The 23,920-nt window shown below is 38.6% G+C and overlaps 2 protein-coding genes and 1 pseudogene across 9 annotated transcripts; 2 read left to right on the top strand and 1 right to left on the bottom strand.

Moving 5' to 3' along the window:
- Positions 1-134: 134 nt before the first annotated feature.
- LOC126633525 (lysine-specific histone demethylase 1 homolog 3-like) lies at positions 135-8,405 on the bottom strand. Of its 2 annotated transcripts, none has more exons than XM_050304146.1 (9): positions 8,269-8,405; positions 5,976-8,145; positions 5,501-5,642; positions 3,066-5,342; positions 2,823-2,916; positions 2,216-2,709; positions 1,389-2,105; positions 1,154-1,228; positions 135-774 (listed from the first exon to the last, which is right to left on the bottom strand). In XM_050304146.1, exons 2-9 carry the CDS (start codon positions 7,811-7,813, stop codon positions 709-711), a joined length of 5,703 nt encoding a protein of 1,900 aa, XP_050160103.1. In that variant the 5' UTR covers positions 7,814-8,145; positions 8,269-8,405; the 3' UTR covers positions 135-708. The 2 variants fall into 2 exon arrangements, with proteins under 2 accessions (XP_050160103.1, XP_050160104.1); XM_050304147.1 differs by having other exon boundaries at positions 2,216-2,325; positions 2,416-2,709; positions 5,976-8,399.
- An 839-nt stretch (positions 8,406-9,244) lies between these two features.
- LOC126633529 (protein DECREASED SIZE EXCLUSION LIMIT 1-like) lies at positions 9,245-12,840 on the top strand. 7 transcript variants are annotated; one of them, XM_050304153.1, is made up of 13 exons: positions 9,245-9,462; positions 9,568-9,630; positions 9,728-9,787; positions 9,876-9,932; positions 10,058-10,269; positions 10,480-10,538; positions 10,627-10,720; positions 10,874-10,940; positions 11,609-11,691; positions 11,837-11,883; positions 11,981-12,087; positions 12,362-12,425; positions 12,522-12,840. In XM_050304153.1, exons 1-13 carry the CDS (start codon positions 9,353-9,355, stop codon positions 12,618-12,620), a joined length of 1,122 nt encoding a protein of 373 aa, XP_050160110.1. In that variant the 5' UTR covers positions 9,245-9,352; the 3' UTR covers positions 12,621-12,840. The 7 variants fall into 7 exon arrangements, with proteins under 7 accessions (XP_050160110.1, XP_050160113.1, XP_050160112.1 ...); XM_050304152.1 differs by having other exon boundaries at positions 9,246-9,462; positions 10,627-10,699; positions 11,792-11,883; XM_050304151.1 differs by having other exon boundaries at positions 9,246-9,462; positions 11,792-11,883.
- A 4,569-nt stretch (positions 12,841-17,409) lies between these two features.
- LOC126633527 (aldehyde oxidase GLOX1-like) lies at positions 17,410-19,323 on the top strand (annotated as a pseudogene).
- The last annotated feature ends 4,597 nt before the right edge of the window (positions 19,324-23,920 follow it).

Genomic DNA, 23,920 nt, shown 5'->3' with positions numbered 1-23,920 from the left:
AGTTGAAATTATTAGAACACATCATACATGAAAAAGCCTCCCCACACAAGGCACAATCAAAGAGGTAAAAAAGTTCAGAAAGCAGATATTTCATCCCTTTGTCTGCCAATAGAGAAATATGCAACTCCGTTCAATTTAATGGAGAGGAAATATGAAGTTAGTGGTTTCTGTATAACCAAAAGAGTAACCATATCAGATTAAAGTACTTTGGCCACCATGGAAAAATGTTCTGTATTCTTGTTGACTAACACAATCCTACTCTGTACACATAGGAAATAATGATAAAAGAAAAAAGTCAGGAATTAGTTTCTCCTCGTTGAGGATCCCTGAATGAAAAATAGGATATGACAAGCCAACTTCTTCGTGCAATCTGCGATCATCTCCATACCAAGTTGATGCATGTAATTGAAACGGACAAAGCAACCTGCTTTGAGAGAATTCATTATACTTCCATTTGCATCCAAAATGGTTGTCCCTGTTGCACTGACCAAACATAATTGCATTTCACGATGCCCGGTTCAACAGGCAACAAACGTGCCCTTTCTACCATTGCTCCTTCTAAATCACTGAAGTGCTTGTTGGCAGTTCCATTAAGAAGATCCGATTTGATTCTATCTGTGAGCCACCACTTCCAAGCTTACTCTGTAAATTCATCCAGGAACTACAGAAGTCCATGCACAAACACAGGCCAATCAACCCAAGGGACCATCAAGATTTCATTGTGGGCTTTGCTGCCATGTGCCTCTCAATCAATGTATCCACAAATGCACGGATCTGCAGTTTTTAAAACATTGAAGAGAAACTTGGTAAGAAGAAACTAATGTCACTCCATCATATATTAATGAAAAAACTTCTGTTCATTACCGGGCAAAAATTTTGTACATGCTATCCTGTACTTAACGAAAAAACTTCTGTTCATTCCTTGGTGAAATTGATGTACAGTAACAAAAAGTTCAAGAGAGCATGCACACAAATTCCAAGTTGCCAACAATATTTTATTTTTGCTCGTTCAGGTGAAGAAAGCCAATCTTTGTTGGAAAATAGTTCAAATGTCAGCCAGGAAATCACTTTTGACAGCTTAAAAAAAACTCATTAAAGTAAGCATGGAAAGACATATATGACACTTTATAACAAACACAAAATGGAAGAATACCTTGTTCCTGCGCTTGAAATCAAGAAACTCAGAAACAGCCATTGCTTTTTCTGAGTCTGTGGCCAGCTCCATGACCTGAAAATTGAATTCCCCAAAAATTTAAGACTTAAAGAAAAACAAAGGAATGGGAATAGTTGCAAAACTGAGTTCAACAAAATCGAAACAGTTTTTTACTGGAAAGCATGGTATATTTTCTGTTTAGTATGACAGGAAGGATAAATGAAAAATTACTAACCTTGGTAGCACTTTTCTTCATGATTGACTTGTATCCCTCTCTATCTATTTTTTTAGCTTTATAAAGGGGCATAAGCAATGAAGCCACATAATCGACAACAGCCTGCTTAATATTATCTGCTCCTCGATGATGACTTTTTAACGACTCCTTGTTCATGGTAACTTGGGAAACAGAGCTCTCATTTACAGGTCCTTCATTCTTCCAGCTGTGTTTTCTTGAAGTCGTATTTGAATCTTCCTCGTCATTTATATATGGTGCTGAATGGAAAAAATCAGGGTCTGCTGCAGCTGCTTGAGATTGCCACATCTCAATGGCATGATAATCCTTTATCCCGGCACTACCAGCTGTATCAACCCATGCTCTTGTATAAATACTGCTGTCGACAGCAGCACTCTCTCCTGAGTGCTCTCTGAAATTCGTTTGACTAGCAGTCTCATTTGGATTGCTCCGCTGCGAGAGGTTATCGACTGACATTCTTGAACTATCAATATTGACGCAAGCAGCAGAGAAATCAACTGACCAGTCCCTAACTTTGCAGTTCCTGGAGTCTATTTCTGATACACAATCTTGTCTACCCAAAACACCACCAGACCACTTCCTCCTCAAATCATACTCATCCATTTGAGGGTACTGCTCCCGTCGAGCAAACTTATGAAATGAGGGAATCTTGGGAAGCTGAAGCAGTGTACTGCTCTTGGCTTCTGAAGATGCATATGCCTGCAATGAACAACAATAACTAAATTCTTGGGGAACAAAATGGCACAAATAGGAAGGGGAGCGGCGTTACTATTCACACTAAATTGAGTAGAGTAACGAGAGAAACAAACCTCGGCAGCTGCAAGTGCTGCTGCACGGGCTGCTTCAGCAGCAGCAATGGCAGCTCGTTCTGCTTCTGTCACAGCAACGTCAATCTCCTTTAGCTCAGAATGTGGCCTGCCTGTTGAACCACGAAACCTTGATGAATTGATCTCTGATTTTGAGGAATTTGCTGTTTCACCCTTAATGGATTTGCCATTCACTTTCTTACCATTTGCATTCAAAGGCAAATGGCTTGCGGTGGATGCTGAATCCTGTAAGCTTCCTTTGTGCTCCAAACCACAATGAAATGTGTGTAGAGGTGGCTTACTAGAAGATGGATCTCTAATTGTTTTTCTCTTCCATGCATCTGCAGCAGTTGCTTGCCTTGACAACTTCAATGCACCATTGGAAGCTTTTTCCTTGCGAAAAACTTCAAGCCACACATTAACCAGCTGACTTGCTATGGCACGTATATCACGGCTCGTATGTACACAAACTTTTTCTCTTACAGTCTTCCCAATGCCTACACCAGAAAACAGAGAGATCAACTAATTTTAAAGAAACACATTCTAATGATACACATTAATGCACATAGGAATGCCAGTAGATAAAGATCAAGAAATAAGAAGACAATACCAGACAAGCGCACAGCCAGTAGGTCCGTTGAAACAAGCACAAGGAGCCGAACACAATGCCGCAAGAGTTGAGTCCCAGCCTTCCCCATCGAGTCCTGTTGTACAGAAAAAAAATAAAAAATAAAATTCTAAGAAAGCAAACATTGGATGCTATCAACAAAAAAAAAAATATGTGTGTGTGTGTGTGTGAACATATTGTGAATTCATATTGATTGAATGATTGATAAATATAATGCAGGGTTACCAGTATCCACAAGTTGAGAATAGTCAGCCCTTCTTTGGTGCCAGCAAAGGACTTCAAGGTTTCAACGGGAAGACTTAATAACTCTTTGGCCAGATGCAACCTTCCTTTAGTGGTCTTTGCATTAAAGAACATGTCCTGGAGTAGGGCCTCCTTGTTCTTGTAAAGGACATTTGAAAGTTCAACTGCATCAAGTCTCCTTGTCATGTCTCTAACTTCATCCCTTTCAGAATCTGATTGTCTCTGAATACCCGCAATTGCCTCTGCTTCTGCTGTGTAATCATTTCCAGTAGTAAGTATGTCAATTATACGCACTGCCTCCCGAAGGCCACTCATCATCGCACCACCAACAGTGTCAGGATGCTCCTTGCAGGTAGCTTCACCAGCAAAAAATAGGCAGTTCTCAACAGGTCTCCCTAGTATATCATAATCTTCCCCCGAAGCTCCAACAGCAACATATGAGTAGGCACCATAGCTGAAAGGATCCCTACCCCAATCTGTCACAACTGATGCAACAGGATCAGGTACTGAAGCCTCTCCAAACAATTTACGAAGTACCGCTAAAGCATGGTTAACATGTTCAGAAGCGCTCATCTTTTGCCCATCTATAGCTGCCTTACCAACCACTAAAGCTATAAGAACAGGAGCCCCAACGGTTTTCTTGACATTCCAGAACATAAAGCACTGGCCCCTCAGGTCTGTTTCCTCAGCAGTTGCTCCAAAGTAATCCACAGAGTCATCCCAAAAGACATCCGGAAATTCCAAAACTACTTTATTAAGAACTCCAAACCCAAGTCGCAGGATGGAAGAATGTTTCCAGTGGGGTAACGGTGGGGAAAATTTGATGGTTTCTGCTTTTAAGCAACCAAGAGGTACTGTTACCAAGACTGCATCTCCCGAAAAATCGTTGCCATTAGATGTGGAAACCTTGACTTTGTTACACGGGTTAGTATTCAATCCAGCATCCTTGGTGCCATATGAAACATCAGTTACTACATGATTCAAGTGAATTTGAAGTCCTTCTCCAAGAGACTCAATAACAGTGCTATAACCCCCTTTAATCATGCAGTGAGCTCCTCCAAAGCCACCATAAACATCATCCTGGTTCCAGTTGGGGAGAGATACCTCCTTCAGCAGAGTAGCACAACCATATTCCAAATTGGCAAAATGCCAATCCATGACCCTCCTCTCAAGAGGGCTCAAAAGCTCTTGCTTTTGACAACTTTCTTCAGCTCTATCAATACTTTTTTTGGCATCAATGAAACCATCCATTAAACCATTCAGTTCTTTCGCTTCAATACTAGTCCCTGTTTTTGCCATACGACGCCTCCTGAGGGCATATTCCAAACCTTCCTCGAGGGACATTCTTGTCTGTTCTCCCTCCTTTGCAACAAGCAATACCATGTCATCGAGAAGGCTGTTGAACTCTGCTTCCAATGCTTCATCCAGATCTGCAGGAACCTTTTCACCTGTTGCAATGTCATAAAGAGGGCAATCACTGTTTAAGACAGTCAACTCAAGGCCCAGCTGAGCACAAACCAAAGAGGAGGGGTCTGGTCGTCTTTCAGTTGCCCAATCAGCCTCAACACCAGTTATAATGCTAGCACCAAGATCCACAGGAACTGATAGAGATGACCTGTCTGTAGAAACACGGCCCCCTATCCTACTCCTAGCTTCCAATATAGTGACTGAAAAGCCCTGACGTTGCAAGTGGCGTGCAGCAGTTAATCCAGCAGGACCAGCACCTATGACAATGATTTTCTTTTTGACTTCCAGACTGCATTGCAGATTATTATTTCTCACTGCATGATCTTGTGATGCACACTGAGTACTATGTGATACATTCTTTAACTCTGGAGTTACAAGAGGGATGCCTCCATCACCCAATGTCTCACCAATTGGAACACTACTTGAAACATCCATACTGTCCAATTTACTTTGTAACCTTGCATCAACACTTGTGTTTTCCAGGTGATCCGCCTTGCACTCAGCATGGTTTGTTGCATTGGATAATTCCAATGCCACTGTAGTAACAAGCTCATTGTCTCTTGAGACTCCCTGCGTCGAGTTGTTGCTTTTAATTATGACACCACTCTTCGCATCAATTTTAGTTTTAGAACTCTTAACCTGGCCTATGATAAAGGAAACTCCATCCTCTGAATCAGCAACTGAAACCCCAGAAATTTCCTCGAAATTTTTTTCTCTCAAAATTTTATAGTCATGCTTGGAACCAGGTTCTGCTTTATCCTTCTCACGAGCAATTCCAATATTTATATAGCCCTGTCCAAGTTTTGATCCATAGGAAAAAAATGAGACAAGCTCATGCTGCAACCTTCCTAAGGAAATGCAAGAATGAAAATACACTAGGCAAAGAGGAAGAAGACTGATCAATATTGGACTGGCACATATAAAAATCCCTAAATGCTTTATAAACTTACACTGAGATCAAGGAATGCATAAATATCCTTAATTAGGGAAGCACGAGGTGAATCATCCGCACAAGAAGTATCTGTTACCCCACAATCAGTAAGAGGCAAAATTCGACTAACATCTTTATTCCACAGAGCAAGGATCTGATTCCTGTATTGCAATACCATCAAACATTGGACAAAACCACTTAAAGAAGAAAAAAAATCTAAACCAAATGCCAATAATACAAACATAAATATACCATCAATTTTATTAATGTCAACATAAGCAAATTTAAAAAGAAAACTCAACCCATTAAGGTCAAACAGAACTTAGCGTTAGTAAACCAAACATTTGAATAATTAGAAAGAATTGTTGCGTAAAATTGTAAAAAGGATAAAAAAAAAACAGCTACAATTAGTATCAAGTACAAAATGCTGAAAGATGCAATTCGTACAAGAAACCCCTATTATTTTACGTGCAGGTTTCAGATTAATAACTAACCTGCATTCCAAATAGTCCTGAACCCCACCTCTGCGCTTCAAAATCTCTTTGAATTTGATCTTCTCAACAGGACCGACTGCATGAGCTTTAAGACCAGCAGACACTGCTGCAGCCTCACCACTTTCAGACTCTGTACCAATACTTGAAGAGGAATCAAACTTCACTCTCATTCTAAATGAATTGTCACCATCCGAACCTTGATCATTTATCAATACGTCCCAATCAGCATCCCCCTCATAAGCCATGTCTCCATGCCTACGCTTTCTAACATTGCGCCCCACACGCTGGATAGCTGATAGCTTAGTGCTTTTGTTTTCAACATCTGGTAGAGATACTGTGTCTTCTGGGCAACTCTCATTTTCATCAGCCTCTTCACAAGTGATAAGATGATCATGAATTGGAACATCATTTTTCTCCTGTAAAGGACCAGAAGCAAGCCCAGGATTCTTAGTGTAAGTAATTGGACCATTACAATTACTGTGAGTGTCTTCCATCCCCAAAGTGTTTGAGGCAAAGTTCAACAACTGATGTTGAGTATGCTGGGAAAAGTTTGGACATCTGTCAGAATCAAGCTCATCCTCAACCTTCACATGGCATGTCAAGGAGTTCTGTTGTAGATGTAACGAGGACACCAAATGTTTGTCCTCCAACGTATTTTCACATGACTTATCCAGAAGATCATCATTACAATGAGGCCGCATAATTCCTTTCCCAGCTGGAGAAGAGGTTTCATAGTCTGCAGCTGAGGTGCATCTACCCAAAACATCCTTGGACTGAATGGAACCTCCTATAGAGCAGTGCTTCAATCCATCCTCAAAAGTTCGCATTTGCTGTGTCAAATGTTTGCTGTCTCCATCATTAACTTCATCTGAGCTGCATGGTCCCTCTTGAAAATTTGAACCAGAAGGATCCGCTATGGCTTCATTGTTAATCAATTTGGAATCAAATCCTGAATGTGAGTAGACAGGAGCTCGATCTTCTGCAACGATTTTGTAAGGCCCTTTATGCTTTTTATCATTGAATGTCTCTTGATTCTCCCTGTGGAGGTTAGAGGCTTGACATAATCTGTAATCAAAACTTTGACTTTCATCTGCCTTACAATGATCAGAGGCTGAATCCAATGAATTTGAATCAGATAAAGGCGTGTTTTGTGCAACACCATCCACACTAGGTTTCAACCCTTCCTCCAAAACCTTAGAACCACTCTTCTCTTTTGGACTTGAAGAGGCACGAGAATTCATTACCAAACTAGATTGTGACTTCCGGGAAAATGCTGGTAATGAATCTCTCAGATGATGATCCAAAGAGCTATTAGAACCTTCCCCAAATCTCATAGACCTAGAAATCTTGGGTCTCTTTCCCCTTACATTTCCATTAAGCTTGTTTTCTACCCCTATATCGATAGTCACATCAGATCCATCATCACCCATGACAGGGTCTTTCTCTAAAACTCTTGACACCGATTTTGCATCTAATCCCCCGTCATCCACATGCCCATTAGAGGACCGATCCAAAGACTGTACACCATCCAAATCAAAACTCCTCCCCCTCATAGTTCCAGTCCCAGAATCTTTCTTAGGACCCTTCAACTTCTTCCTCAAACTTGCCAAGGTATCATCCAGCCCCCCCAAATACTCTTCTTCGTCCTCAATCTTCTGGCCCCTTTCGCCGCCACCCTCTGACCGCGGCTTAACCTTCTTAGGGTTTCTCTGCCTCTTTAACTTCAACAGTGACCCAATTGGCTCATCATCATCAGAATCAACCATATTCGCCTCAAGAAATTTTGATCTTTTCTTAAAGCCGGACTTCTTGTCCTCCCCATCCATTTTGTCAACCATATCTTTTTACAAAAACACAGTCTTTCGTAACCCTAATCCAGCTTCAGTCCCCAAATCAGGGAAACCAATCATCACTTTCCACTTCTCTATTGTCAAAAAATTAAAGCTCATGATTCACATGCACCTCGCCTTAAAGCAATTCAGCCACAATTATCAAAAATTGAAGCCACGCCTAGAAATCCCAACACCCATCAAATCGCAGACAATCACAAACTTTAACAATTCAAAATTTTGCAAAATTCAAATCCTCGATAAGCTTCTGCCAAGGATTAAGCTCCTCTATACCTTCTGCCAATGGCCTCCCTCTACTCTAAGTCCTCAATCGATAAAATCTACCATTGAAAAAATACAGAGAAAAAAAAAAGGAATTATAAAATATAAAATCTACCTAGGGTTTTTCAACCAGTTACTAAGCCCTAATGAGAGGAAAGGAGAGGGGTAGGCGGAGGTCAGACCTGTGTGCGGCGGAGTTCCACCGCGATGGCGTTAATGGATTCGTCCAAGGGAGTGAAGTGCGCACGTTAGCGTCGCGTTGGAAAATATTGGGAAGTTCGGCTGTATAAAATAAAGTGCGCCGCGGGAGAAATTAAACGGGGTGAAATAAAAAGAAAATGAAAATTAAAAGAGGAACGTATTGAGGAGGGATTTTTGGCCCCACACGATTTGTAGAGACTGTGTGAGAGTGAAAATAAAAAGTACTCAACTACAAGAATGCTGACATTTAGTACTACGATTTGATGATATTTTTCTTCATTTATAAGTAAGAAGTTTTAGGTTCAAATCTCGTAGATTGTGAATTCGATACCAAATTAGATTGTTTATTGTGTGGTTTAGCCGAACTCCATCACTTAATGTAAAAATATATATATACTAAAAAATAATAATAATAAAAAGGGGAGAATGCCTTTCTTTTGAATTGGAGATCGGTTGCCACGGAAGGTTTTTTTTTTTTTGAGAGCCTGAAAGACATAGGCAGTCTCTCTTTAGTTATGTGATACACATGCATCATAAATTGAACATAATACATGTTGTACAAAATACTAATATTCGTTTCTGATCATTGAATCACTCGTTGTGGTTAGAGAAAATGCCTTTGGCACTTAATTATGATTTTAGAAAAAATTCCACCAAACAAAAAAAAAAGTACGTAAATTTTCAAAGTTTTTGAAAAATATTAAAATGGCCCTTATGTTTAGTAAATTGTCATTTTGGAATGGGAAAAAAACACATTATACAAGCATTTTTGATAGTATTGTTGTACTTTAAAAAATGTTCATAACCAGTCCCTTTCTTATTGGGCCAGAATTCAGTTCATGGGCTCTTTTTAAATCGACCTTGGGCATCTCTTTCGATTGGGCCTGAATCCAATCAGTCAAAATTTAACGGCCCTAAATTCAAAGGGTCCATTTTTACTGGTTCGGCTGCGGAGGAGAGACAGCCACTGTGCTTACGTTTTCACTCCTCACTCCTCGGCAGTCAGCTTCTCCACCGAGCGAGGTGGCTACTGCGCCAAGTTGCTAACTTGGGAAAGCAATTCCGATGAGCAGCCAGCAGAGACAGCCGCCCGACCCAGTGGCGGTGCTGAGAAGCCACCGTGCCTCCGTCATGGACCTTTCTTTTCATCCTTACCGACCTCTCCTGTTCACCGGGTACGATTCAACACTTATGCAAGCTACCCTTTTGTTAATTTTCCTCAAAGATTATAAATTTTGACCAAACTCGCTTCTTTTTTCTTTTTCTTTTTTTCGTTCTAGTTCATCAGACGGCGAGTTGCGGATTTGGGATACTATCCAGCATCGAACTGTATCCTCAGCAGGGTAGTTCAAATACCAATTTTCCATTTTTTATGATCAGAAAGTTGATATCTTTTTTGTTTTTGGAATGAAAAAGACAAATTTTATTTGCAATTTTCAGGGTGCATAATGCAGCACATGGTATTGCTTCTGTTGCTTGTACTGCCAAAAGAGTTATCAGGTGGTTTTCTTTTCATTTTTTCTACTCTTATTTGCTTGTCAGATATATATATATATATATATATATATATATATAAATGTTTGTGTAGCCAGGGTAGGGATGGAACGGTTAAGTGTTGGGATATTGAAGATGGAGGTCTATCCAGGTTCTCAGCTAGTTCTCATGAATGTAGCCTGTAGTTATTCGGTTTCCGTTGTACACTGCTTCATTTTTTATTTTTGATCATGGCATGTGCCTCATTACTTTGGAACCTCAATATCGCCTTGGCAGGGTTCCATCTGTTACAATCAAGACAAATTCTTACCACTTTTGTAAACTTTCCTTGGTGAAGAGGCCTCAATCTTGCTCTACACGGATGGACGGGGTTAGGTTTTGTGATGGAGAGGAGAGAAGGGTGAAGGGGACTACCGATGAAGATACTTTGGACGACAGTAGAGACAACGGTGAAGGGGATCTGCCTGAGCAGCCCAGCGCCTTTGAAGGTTTGTTGAAATTTGAAACTGTATTCTGGTCAGGAATATTGTCTCTGCACTTTAGCTACTTTCTCTTAGGAGATGAAGGCTTAGACTTTAGATTTATCTATTAATTGGATTTTGAATAGTGGTCTCTTCTGTATTTGAAATTTGTTTTGCTCTTTATTGCTCTGTGAAAGTTCAGAAACAAGAATGTTGATAGACAGTTTTTGAAAACAGAAAATACTCAAGATGAAGGATCTAAATATGTCGCTGTAGCAGGGGAGCAGACTTCTGAGGTCTGTATCTAACCTTGATTATGTCTGGATTGATGTTCATTTTTGGAGTCTCGATTACTCACTACCTTCATGTGGTTGGTTTGCAAAGGTTGAGATTTGGGATCTTAGTACTGCAGAAAGGTTTGCACGGTTGCCTCAAAGCTGCTCTGGTGGCTCCTCGGGTATTCCTTCCAAGGAGAGCGGTCCCTTTCTAATTCATTCAACCTTTGGCTTACTAGTTTCTGGATTTGATTGTGTTTCAGTTTATAGCCGACGTTTTTGGGCCATCACTTTTCTGTCCATAGTTTCTTATCGTTTTCATCTAGTTTATGTCAAATGGCTTTAATTATTGTCAGGAATATGCATGGCAATTCAAGCATTCTCACCTTCTGAATCACAGGGATTCTTAAATGTCTTGGTTGGGTATATTCTTTTTCACTTCTCATTATCTATGTTTTATGAAAATGAGTACCTGATTAAAATTTTGATGAAAATGTAGATCATCCGTGTGTGTCTGCGACTCTGCGGTTTTAATGATGTTTGGCTTCTTAGTCTTCAGCTACTTGTAGTAGAATCTCTTTTGTTTGTTCTGTTTGTCTGTTGTCAGACTGTGTTAAAAAACTGCTCAAATTTGTTTTTCATCATTTTCTTTCAAACCAATGTTCTTAGGAAAGGTTGTTCAGAAGTCATATGTCATGAGTTTCTTGACTAGTTGTCTGTAGTAATCTTAGATCTCTTCAGGGTGTATGTGGTGCATTCACTAAATTGAGCAAATATTTTGGGGTCAGAAGAATTTGATAACCTGGTTTGTGAGTTGTTGACATGCAATGTGAGAATGAGATGTATGTGTCATACATGAGTTATCCTACCCTTTCTAACTTCGGGGATGCCGGATTAAGATGTGTGTATAACAGGTCTTAAAATTTGTTTATACAGTGTGAGCATGCACCCATTTTCATACATGTTATAATCACCGAAGAAGGATCATTCTGCATTTGGTTTCTGGAATTGAAACGTGAGGTCAAAATTTGTTATTTTCATCATTTTGATATGTCTATTCTCATTTTGTTTCTTTGTTCTACATTGTACAGTTATGAGGATGGTTCCATGCTTTGGTGGGATATTAGAAATCCGGGGGTTCCAATGACCACTGTCAAGTTTCATTCAGAGCCAGGTGAGAGACCTAGAATCCAAAGAACCCCCGTGCGTTTTTATTACCCATTCTCATTTTTCCTTTTGAAATAAGCCATGTTTTTCATGTACCTTGTCTGCAGTTCTAACTCTATGCGTTGATGGGTCATGCAATGGTGGTATCTCAGGAGCCGCTGATGAGAAAGTTGTGCTGTATGGTTTGGATCCTTCAATGGTAATAGTCATGTTTGTAAGTTCGTAGTACTACTCTAAGCGAAATTTAAGCGATATTTTATATCTCTTTTGCCGTAATGTTGTGCTGTCCAACCTAGGGTACGTGCGTGATCAAGAAAGAAATTGTTTTGGAACAACCTGGAATTTCAAGCACTTCCATTCGACCTGACGGTAAAATTTTTGCAACAGCTGGTTGGGACCACAGGTTTGGAACATAACTTTCATTTTGAGATTTGAAGTGTACTGCATTCTTATGTCTTTTTGCCCTTTTTTTGTTTCACCTCTTGATGGCAGAGTGAGGGTGTATAACTATCGTAAAGGAAATATTCTTAGTTTTCCTTAAAGTGAACAGTATCATGAGCTTTTCGTTATAACTATCGTTGCGTTCTTATGTCTTTTTGCCCTTTTTTCATCTAGTATATAAGCCGATCTGCATTCTTATGTCTTTTTGCCCTTTTTTCATTTCCTCTTGATGGCAGAGTGAGGGTGTATAACTATCGTAAGGGAAATGCTTTGGCGATATTGAAGTATCACCATGCAACGGTATGATCCTGTTTTCAAACAACAACGCTTTCTTGCTTTGATGCTATACTCATCACTACCGAGGGCCTGATTATACGTATTTGCTTATTTTTGCAGTGTAATGCGGTTTCTTATTCCGGTGATTGTAAGCTAATGGCATCTGCATCAGAAGATACGACGGTGGCGCTATGGGAACTCTACCCTCCTCAAACTTAAAACGATACGATCTATTTGTACTGAGGTCGTGAGTTCAAATTCTCCTCTTCTTGATTAGTGTAGATTAGTGTAAAATATCGTTTCTACTGAAAAAGTTATATAGTCTATTGGCACACCATGTAAGCACACTAATTGAAAAACAAACAGAATTAGCATGAAGGATTAAGTTACATTGAAGATGCTATTATAAAAATCACTTGTAACGTCGAGTTTTCGTCAATGCCTTGTATATATTTGGTTGTTTTGCACTTCAAGCAAGTGTTACTGTGCCAAAATTTGAGCAAGACTTGTTTATATTTTGAATGTGATTAAATTGAAGAAGATCTAATGTAGATAATGAATAAAAATCTAATGAGATATAAAACTGACGCTCAAAGGCGGATGTATATTGGCACCAAGGTGGTCCTAGGACCACCCTGAGTTCGGGAAACATTACATGTGAAGGTCTTATGAGAATCCTTCGAATGTTCAGTATGAGTTCAATTTGTGCCCATCAAGTGTTTGATGTAATGTCTGCTAAGCATATCTAGACATGTTGCGTTGAGAGCATTTAACAAATTTTCTCAAATGCATTCATCAAATTGCTTCAGCATAAATAGATATTTGTTGACATGTGCACAACATAGTTCAGCTGACGACAACAAGTCCACTAAGTGTTCAACGAAATGCCTCAATAAATAAACTGAATTTTTTTTCCCGCTTCGCGCAATCAGTTTCTAGTAAGAACTTAAGACATTTAACACTATGACTCCCTAAGGAAAATGATCCTCCCCGGATCCTTTTCCTGGGGATCCTCCCTGGATCCTTTCCCTGAGGATCTCGGGAATCCCGTGATCGTGACCGTTCATCGTGCATCGTGCGATCAGTAATAATGTATTTAAATTACATTATTACTTGATTATACAATTGAATTGTGAAAGTTTGACTCTCATCCTTTCTTTCCCTCAAAAGAAAAATGTTTCTTCACAATAAGTTGGCACTTGGTCGTTGTTTCCAAGTATTTGAGTTCACATTCGTTATATAATAGGCCTCTTAGAAACAGCCAATATTCCTCAAAAAAAAAAAAAAAAAAAAAAAAAGAAACAGCCACTCTGAGAAATATCACATGAACACGTCGTCGTGATCCTTGTAGAAGCAGCAAAGGATAAGACGTTTGGAATCTGTTTCCCTTATCTGATAATCAACTGAGTGCCGACCTTCCTAACTACGGTTCTATTAATTAATTTAACAAACCTTATAATCCCTCTTCTTAATTAAGCAACAATATTCAAAGCGAAACCAAAGTGGAACCAAACAGAAGAGGAAAACTAAACAATAAGAATTAATGAACCACCAAAAGATGGCACAGCGGTTGGAGATGAATACCAGACCCATATTTTACACGGCATGTCCTGGTTTTGATTCTTGATGCTGGTGAATCGCACGATGGGGGCTAGGAGATGCTCAAATGCCTCTGTAAGTCTTCTTGCCTCCCAAAGGGTGGACGCCAAAACAATAAGAATTACTGTTGACTTATTTTTATAATCATGAAATTTATTAAAAATTTAAACAATATGTAATATATATAGTGAAAATGCTGAAGCTGAGCTGTGAGAAGGTTGGATGTCTATGGTCATGGTTACCAAGCAATGTTGAAAAATATATAAGTTGCAAACGTTTTAGGGTATTTTCTGGACCTCTATCTCTCACCAGAAAAATATGTGTAATTGAATTTATATATTTTTGGTCCCTCCAACGGCAATGGTTTGGTTTTGTCTCCTGCTGGTAAAGCAAAATGCATGGGTGATTATGGCCTCTGATGCTTACTATAGGTTCATGAATATATGAAAGATTTGACTCGCACAGTTTGGTGGTTAGCTTGGCAGGCAGCACGCATGGCTGCTAAACATTCTTTTTGCAGGTTCATGGAATAAGAGCTTAATTTAATTTGTATGGATAATTTCACACGAGTTCAAACTTTCTGCATTTATTTTGTATGTGGCTTAGTCTCTATCGTTGATTGACATGTATCTATAAACTAAACCATCTTTAACTATGTTGTTATAAACTTAATACGTGTCAATAAGTGATAAAATTCATAGAGAGGCCACATATAAAATGAGCGTTGAAGATTTAAACTCATATAATATTGTTTACATGAAAATTAATTAAGGGTTAAGCACTTATATTATGATTCATAAACACTTTAAAGCTTTTTTGTCAAAACGTAAATATCATAATCATAATCATTAGCAGTTGTCAAAAAGCATTTTTAGCTTCTTTGTAAGCAACTCCATCCAAAATAAATTTTTAGTCCTTTCGAATACTACGAACACAAACAAGAAAATATGATTGGCAAACAATAAAAATAAACAAATGTTGACCACAAGAACGAGTATATATATGTGAGGAAACTTTCACTAATAATATTTTTGGACCAAAACATAAAAATATATAGAACTAATTAAGGAATATCGCATGTCAACAATATATATATATATATAATACATATACGAATACGCATGGTGTAAATTGTTGAGTAAGACGTGCTGTATTTTTTCTATTTTCCACGGCCCGACAATTTGAGTTGATCAATTTACCAATCATTGCAAGAACAAGATCAGAAATACATTATAAATTTAGTTGAAGAATGTATCTGTCTAAACCAACCGTATCAAAGACATTTTGAATGAGCCCCATCAACCGTATACATAATTATCCAAGTACACTAAGGAATATCTCACTTAATAACAAATATAGAATTAAAAGATGTTTTTTTAATTAGCACCCTACATAATGTTGAATGCACACTAAGTTAAAATTTAATATTAAATGGCTTTTGCACACTCCTATGCAATGACAATTTCGACCTTATTAGGTTTTAAATAAAAAACGAAATTTCCAAAATACACGCAAAATCACTTTTAACGTATTATTTATCTTCTTCAACAATCAAAACCTCTCCACCCTCCATTGTTGCAAAAAAAATCCTAACCGACAAAACTACGAACATATTGATTGAGATTTTTTTTTTTTTGGACGAATGGAATACAAAATTAATGTTTCAGAAGCTTCACATTAAAACTTCACATAAAATAATTATTCAAGCTTGCTTTTACTGTGTGTCGACAACCCTGCTGAACTGAGCCTTGAGTCTTCTCTTTCTTTTTCTGAATGTTGCCTCTTCATTATCTAACACACCCCCACCTCCGAAACCTTCACTTCACTTTCGTATATGCCCATCCCTCCTTACCCAATCCTTTTCCCTTTTACTATATCATTAAACTTTATAAAAGTATTAAAATTATCAGTTTGCTTGACATTTAATGATTTTGAGGTGTATGATTTTGCCAATACTGCTACTAATCAACAATTTTAAATAATTTTGATCTTTTCACTACTGCTACTAATCAACATTTCAAATAATTTTGATTTTGGGGTGTATAATTATCCCTTTCTCTTCCTGAATCTTGGAACTACCGGTACTAATCAACAATTTTAAATAATTTTGATCTTAAGGTATGTATCATTCTTATCAAATAATATTCATCAGTTTGCTAGACATTTAATGCTCTTAGATGTTTAGTGATGTAAAGCGTTAAGTTTTGGTGCCACTGCCACAATATCCCGATGGTTATAAGAAAAGCATAACTGTAGATGAACTTTCTCAGCATGACCGTGTATACGTGGGATGTATAGAGAATGTAGGGTGTATAGGGTATGGGGTTGTATGTAGAAAATGTAAGTTGTATGTTGAAAATATGGGATGTGAGAGTATTATGGGAAAATATGTGAGGTGTACTAAGATAATTTTTAATTGAAAAAACAAATGCGGGGTGTATTAAGGATGTAAAGTTTATTCGACAATATGTGGGGTGTCAATATAATAAACCTTAAAAGATCATGACTTCATTTATTGCAAACAAGGTTTTAAAATACGATAGATGATAGTTGAGCTACTAACTGGGACCTAGGTTCAATCTATTCATACGTATCGAACAAATTAATTAATGGTTGTAATATTAACAAGTAGTACCCTCATTATCTACCTTCAATTTATCAGATCATGTCATAGTGTTTTGAGGAATAATTCATGCCATATTGTTGAGAATCCCTGATCGATAATTTGAGAAGCCAAATTACAACTTATAATGTATGGTACAATACCTAATTACACTGAAACATCTAGGAAAATACCTCAATGATTCAGGGTTGGGGAGCAAGGTATGACCAGAACAGGGCGCTATATTAATGGAATGTAAGATGTCATTATCAATCATGTTCTGTTAACTACCTCAACCATAAAGGAATTGGAACCTCGCAAGATTTTACAATTAATATTAGACCAAATGTCAAGAGACTTAAGAGAATACTGTAATATCAACAATTAATGGGCAAAGCTATAATTTAGCATCAAACTCGTTATTATACCACGAGAGTCGAATTTAAAAAATCTTAACTTACTCTTGAATAAAATACTGGATTAGATATATACCAAGTTTCATTCATCTTACTTATCCATCATCGAAAATAATACAACTCAATATAGTGCTAATTAATGACATATACTTGTTGATTAGAGGTGCACTCCCTCACTTATTAATTAGTTTATTGCACGATCAAGAGGCCCTTCCGATTTATATCAATTTTCATGATAGGAACCTAATGTCGTTCTGGTATATATATATAGTGTGTGTGTGTGTATTCATTTAGTTAATTAATTAGGACGAAATTAACATGTGGGTAGCTCGAAAACCCTAGTATTTAAGGAGGGCCAGGTCGAGACTTGAGACAGACAGAACCACAGAGCTATAGCTTATTAATCACAGCTATAGCACAATTTAAGTAAGCAAAATCCAAGAAAGAAAGAAAGAAAGAATGAAGCCATTTACCAGTCTCATTCCTTCATTTCTGTTGTTAATAATATTTCATGGGTTCTCTCGGACGGCCCACGCTGCCGGTGGCAATTGGCAAGTGTTGGCAACCATTGGCGTTTCTGCCATGCACATGCAGCTCTTAAAAAATGACCGCATCGTCCTGTTCGACCGCACAGACTTCGGCACATCCAACTTGTCCTTGCCAAACGGTAATTGCGTCAACAATGACTGCACCGCCCACTCTGCCGAGTTCCTCCTCCAGACCAAAGCCTTCCGCCCCCTTACAGTCTTATCCGACGTCTGGTGCTCCTCCGGCTCCATGGCCCCCCAACGGAAACTTAATCCAAGCCGGTGGCTTCAATAGTGGAGAACGCCGCGTTAGAGTTTTCCAACCCTGCACGGGTTGTGATTGGACGGATGTTGTGGACGGCTTGGCCGTTCGCCGTTGGTACGCCACCAATCATGTTCTGCCCGACGGACGCGAGATTATCGTCGGCGGCCGGGGGCAATACAACTATGAATTTTATCCGAAGACCGACTCTACAAGCAATGTCTACAGCTTACCGTTCCTTTCGCAGACCAATGACGCCGGCCAAGAAAACAATCTATACCCTTTTGTTTTTCTCAACCCTGATGGCAACTTATTTATTTTCGCTAACAATCGAGCTATTTTGTTGGATTACGTGAAGAACGTCGTCGTTAAAACCTACCCGCAAATACCCGGCGGCGACCCGAGGTGTTACCCTAGCACGGGTTCAGCCGTGTTGCTGCCGTTAAAAGACTTGACGGCTCCGTCTGTTGAGGCTGAGGTTTTGGTTTGTGGTGGAGCTCCAAAAGGGTCTTTTGTCCAGGCTAATAAGGGTACTTTTGTGGATGCTCTAAGCACATGTGCTCGGATCAAAATAACCGACCCTAATCCACAGTGGATTGTTGAAACTATGCCTCAAGCTAGAGTCATGGGTGACATGTTATTGCTCCCAGACAGCACTGTTTTACTCATCAACGGTGCATCGTCTGGGGTTGCAGGTTGGGAAATCGGGCGTAATCCTGTTCTCAACCCAGTTGTGTACCGACCAGATAATGCAGTTGGGTCAAGGTTCGAACAACAAAACCCCACCACCATACCGCGAATGTACCATTCCTCAGCATTATTGGTACGCGATGGTAGAGTGATCGTTGGAGGTAGTAACCCCCACGATAAGTACCAATTTGGCAGCAACGTGCTTTTTCCAACCGAATTTAGATTGGAGGCATTTAGTCCTGAGTATCTCGACGCCAAGTATGCGGATTTGCGTCCTACAATCATCAATCCCCTAAAAAAAGCCAAAATCCATTACGGAAGAAAATTGACCGTTCAGTTCTCGCTTACGGGGACACTAGCAATGAATTCAGTGTCGGTGACGATGGTGGCGCCGCCTTTTAGCACACATTCGTTCTCCATGAATCAAAGGCTGCTGGTTCTTGGTGCAGAGAACGTACAAAAGGTAGGGCCAACAACGTATCAAGCTCACGTGACGACACCGCCTTCGGTAAATCTTGCGCCTTCCGGATATTACATTTTGTATGTGGTTCATCAGCAAATTCCAAGCGAGGGCATCTTTGTTCATATTTACTGAGAACCTTGAAGGTACATTTCATTTCCAAAACGAAGAAACATGAATGGTTATCAGTTGAAAAAGAAAATGTTCATATACACAGATCAAGCTAGCAAAGAGTGCTAACTTGTCAGATGTAATTTCGATCACAATTTGCAAGTTGTACTTTCAATTTCTTTTGTAGTTTGTTTCTTTTTTACCGAAATTGTAAAGTTTGTGTTTAAACTGATGAATAAAGTTGTATTTAATTTACTTTGAACTTTTGCCTACTTACAAAATAGATAAATCAAACGCTACTAGGGCACAAAATCAAAAGTAGTAAAGCAAGGGTATATACAAGATTGATCTCATAGAAATTGCCTTAAAAGCCGATTTAACCGATTAGTAAACAAGCTTAATTTAAAAACGAACGATGGATTGACGGTGATTAAAAGGTAAACTAACCAAAATGAATCAAAAGGTAAACGATGGATGTGTTATTTAAAACTAAAATTGGAAATCGAAAGAGAGACAAAGTAGGAAGACTAGATCATCATATTAGGTAAAAGTGCTAAGTTACAACTAGAGATAAAAATAAAAGGAAGATAGAACTCGAAATCCATGGTGATGCACATCTCAAGCTCTTCTTCTCCGTCAAACAAAAATTGTATGTGTATGGTGGGAATGTAAAGAGAGCATAAGGCACCTTATTTATATTAAAACAACCCAATTCTAACTCTAAAAAGTACAATAAAAACTCTCCTAAAATGAAACAAAGACCTAAACAAAAAGAACACAATCTAGGAAAGAATCATATTCTTAGCTTGGGAAACACGTAATCTGACTTGCAGGCTTGATTTGGGATCGTTCCATCTTCTAGAAAATTTCAACAAAAATAGATAACTAGTAACTCTTTTTGTTAGCTTTCCAGGTATGGCACATTAACTAGGAAAAATTGGGAAAGTTTTCAAATCTTCATTCGCGCAAGTACACAATCCTTACGGCAATCAATCAACTTCCGCGGCATGTCTTAGTGGAACATTTGGCTTCGTATGAAATTATGAAATTTGAGCACAATGATTCTCAATCGCTTAGCTCTCTCTTGCAGTTGGCCTTGCACAAAAAAATTCCTGCGAAAAGTCAATTTATCTTCAAAACCCTCCCAAGTGTGCATATTGGCTGAAATTGGGAAAATAAAGTAATGAGGCTCTTTTAAAACCAATTCTTTAACGAAACTTAGGAATAATAATTGACATCAAGAAATAAAACTTATCAGGCACTATTGGATAATATATTACTTGCAAAATTTTGGTATTTGCAAGTTGAACCTTCAATTTTCTTTTGTATTTTGTTTCTTTTTGCTGTATAGTTTGGATCATTACATGGTAACTTAGATAAGAGTTTGTAAATTTGTAGTACTAGATGTTTTACAACTCCAGCCTCTGAACATTAGAGGTGTTTCTCGGATGTCGAAGTTGAACTAACAGGTTTCGATTTTGTCGCTGCAATATTTCAGAGAGTAGGTGTTTATAAACAACAATTTATTACCTAATTAGCGATTACTACTAACGCGTGCGACACGAGTTAGTCCTCTCGAATTAGATGGCTGCATTATTTCTGAGCTTGTGAAATTTGAAATCATGCGCCATCGTTTCTTTTTGGTACATAAACTGTTAGTATGTAAGTTGTTGTACTGATTTGTAAACATTACAAGATTGTTATGTGTGTCATGTCTCAGCTCATAGGCTGAGCTATTGTGTAAAATTGTGATGTGTTGATTAAGTCTCATAGGGCTTATCATTTGACAAGTGTCTTGATCTTAAGATAGGTTGTGATGGTTGGTTGAGATTGAATTGAGGTTATGATTCTCTCTCTCTCTCATCTTTGTCATCAGATATATGTCTCTTCGGGTTGTTATGCCCATAATGCAATACAATGATAGAAGTTGAAAGGCTATGCTCTGTGTGTGCTCTCTCTCTCTGATTTCATCTTCTAAATCTTACAATCTTTCTCTCAAATCCTGTTAGACTTAGTTATATTAGTTGTATATTGCTGGATTCCAACATGGCCTCAGAGCCGAGTTCGATCTAGATTTCTGGGCGTTGTTTCTACGAGTGGGTCTCGGATTCACAGCAAAAGCTTATTGCGGTGATTCGAGTATCTAATATGGCAGGATCTGGAGGAGGAGAACTCCGGGCACCAATTTTCAATGGTGAGAATTTTGATTTCTGGCAAATCAAAATGAAGACCATCTTTCGCTCGTATGAACTGTGGAATATGGTTGAGAGTGGGTACAGAGCTCCGGCGAAGGAAGAGGAACTCACAGAGGCGGAGAGGAAGCTGCTGCGTGAGAATGTAGTTAAGGATGCTCGAGCACTGGGTATTATTCAAGGTGCAGTTTCAGACCAAATTTTCCCGAGGATTGCAACTCAGGAAAGTGCGAAGGCTGCGTGGGACATTCTGAAACAAGAGTTCGTTGGTGATAAACAAGTAAGATCTGTGAAACTTCAAGGTCTTAGGCGAGATTTTGAATATACTCGCATGAATGATAGTGAATCTCTTTCTGTGTATATTGCTAAGTTGTTTGATCTGATTAATCAAATGAAGAGTTATGGTGAAGATCTGAGTAATCAAAGGGTTGTTCAGAAATTGTTAATCAGTTTACCTAAGTCCTATGATAGTATTGCAGCAGTGATAGAGAATACTAAGGATTTAGACACCATAGATGCACAGGATGTTGTAGCTATCTTGAAAGGTTATGAACAACGGTTGGATAGACATGGAGAGAGTAGTATGGAGAAAGCATTTGCTAGTTTGAAGTTTGTCCCGAGGTCAAATAAGTTCAATGGTCAGCCAAACAGTAACAAATATCACAAGAATTTTAAGCCAAAAGAGAAACAATGGAGTAACAAGGGTGATTGGAGCAATAAGGGTGGATTCACTGTGAAAAATGAGGCAAACAATACTGGAGATAAGTGCAAGTTTTGTGATAAACTTCACTATGGAGAGTGTTGGGTTAAAAACAAAGTTAAGTGTCACAAGTGTAACAAAATTGGGCATATTGCAAGGTATTGTAATATGAACAAGACTGTGCAGCATGTGAACTTTGCTAATCAGGTTGAAGAAACTGGAAACTTGTTTTATGCAAATCATTCTGTAGAAGTAAGGAAGATAAGTGATGAATGGTATATAGATAGTGGATGTAGTAATCATATGACATCCAGAGAAGATCTACTTGTTGATATTGACAGGAAAGTGAAAGCAAAAGTCCAAGTTGGCACTGGAGTTTTGGTTGAAGTTGAAGGGAAGGGAACACTGATCATTGAAACTGTAAAAGGTCGAAGATATATAAAAGAAGTTATGCTTGTACCTGGTCTTACAGAAAATTTGTTAAGTGTGGGACAAATGACTGAGCATGGTTATTTTCTGTTATTTGGAGATTATAAAGTGGATGTGTTCGATGATAGATCCTTACAAAACCTGGTGGTCAGTGTGAAACAGAGAGGAAATAGATGTTTTCCCTTAATCCTCAACACAAACAAGGAGCTTGCATTGAGGACAAATGTGCAGGAGTGTGTTAGAATTTGGCACAAGAGGTTCGGTCATCTAAATTTCAGAAGTCTCAAACTGTTACAGAGTCAAGAAATGGTTTTGGGGCTGCCTGAAATCCAAGACAGTGAAACTGTATGTCAAAGTTGTGCACTGGGGAAAAATCACAGGGAACCATTTCCCAAAGAATCAATGTGGAGAGCAAAGGAACCTCTTGAACTAATACACTCGGATGTGTGTGGTCCTATGCAAACATCAAGTTTGAGTGGCAATCGATATTTCATTACTTTCATAGATGATTTTTCAAGAATGTGCTGGGTATATTTCTTGAGAAACAAATCAGAGGCCTTCTATGTGTTTAAGAAATTTAAAGCCATGGTTGAGCTTCAAAGTGGATATCATGTAAAGAAGCTAAGAACAGATAGGGGAGGTGAGTTCAACTCAAATGAGTTTGGAAAATTTTGTGAAGATTTGGGGATAGAAAGACAGCTCACAATTGCATACTCTCCACAGCAGAATGGAGTAGCAGAAAGGAAAAACAGGACGATTGTGGAGATGGCAAAGTGCATGATCTTTGAGAAAGGACTTCCAAACAATCTCTGGTGTGAAGCAGTAAACACATCTGTGTATTTGCTTAACAGGAGTCCTACAAAAGCAGTGAAGAATACTACACCTTTTGAGAAATTCAGTGGAAGAAAACCTGGGGTTAAACATTTGAAGGTGTTTGGTTCAGTTTGCTATTCTCTTATTCCAGGGAATCTAAGACACAAATTAGAAGAAACAAGTGTCATGGGTGTTTTCATTGGATATGGAACCTGTGAAAAGGGGTATAGAGTACTGAATCCCTTAACTCAAAAGGTCTTGTTGTCTAGAGATGTAATTTTTGATGAACATGGTAGATGGGACTGGGAGAAACACAAAGTCAAGGAAGTCTGTATTCCTTTATCTGCAATTGAGTCTTCAGAGGTGGATAAAATTGATGAGATGTCTGAATCTCATGAACAAGAAGGATCTGATGGGTCTCAAATTCAAGCTGGAAGTTCTACAGTTACTGCTATTGGTGAATCAAGTAGTTCACGGGTCTCTGCTCAGTATGATGATACTCCACTGAGGTATAGGAATTTGAGTGAGATCTATGAGAGATGTCACTTATGTATTGTTGAACCTGAATCCTTTGATGAAGCTGCACAGGATGAAGCTTGGAAAAAGGCAATGAAGGATGAAATGAATATGATTGAAAAAAATCAGACATGGGAGTTGGTGAGAAGACCCTCAAATAAGCCTGTGATTGGAGTGAAATGGGTGTATAAAACAAAGCTGA

The sequence above is a fragment of the Malus sylvestris genome, chromosome 8 (assembly GCF_916048215.2).
Source record: "Malus sylvestris chromosome 8, drMalSylv7.2, whole genome shotgun sequence".
Lineage (NCBI taxonomy): Eukaryota > Viridiplantae > Streptophyta > Magnoliopsida > Rosales > Rosaceae > Malus > Malus sylvestris.
Note: the sequence above shows the minus strand (reverse complement) of the source record. Positions and strands in the feature narration are given on the sequence as shown.

Coding starts and splice junctions, on each gene's coding strand:
- LOC126633529 (XM_050304151.1), top strand. CDS start 9,353: ATGAGCAGCCAGCAGAGACAGCCGCCCGACCCAGTGGCGGTGCTGAGA. Junction 9,463..9,567: donor CGACCTCTCCTGTTCACCGG/GTACGATTCAAC, acceptor TTTTCGTTCTAG/TTCATCAGACGGCGAGTTGC. Junction 9,631..9,727: donor CGAACTGTATCCTCAGCAGG/GTAGTTCAAATA, acceptor TGCAATTTTCAG/GGTGCATAATGCAGCACATG.
- LOC126633525 (XM_050304146.1), bottom strand. CDS start 7,813: ATGGTTGACAAAATGGATGGGGAGGACAAGAAGTCCGGCTTTAAGAAA. Junction 2,917..3,065: donor TTCTCAACTTGTGGATACTG/GTAACCCTGCAT, acceptor TCTGTACAACAG/GACTCGATGGGGAAGGCTGG. Junction 1,229..1,388: donor TGAAGAAAAGTGCTACCAAG/GTTAGTAATTTT, acceptor TTCAATTTTCAG/GTCATGGAGCTGGCCACAGA.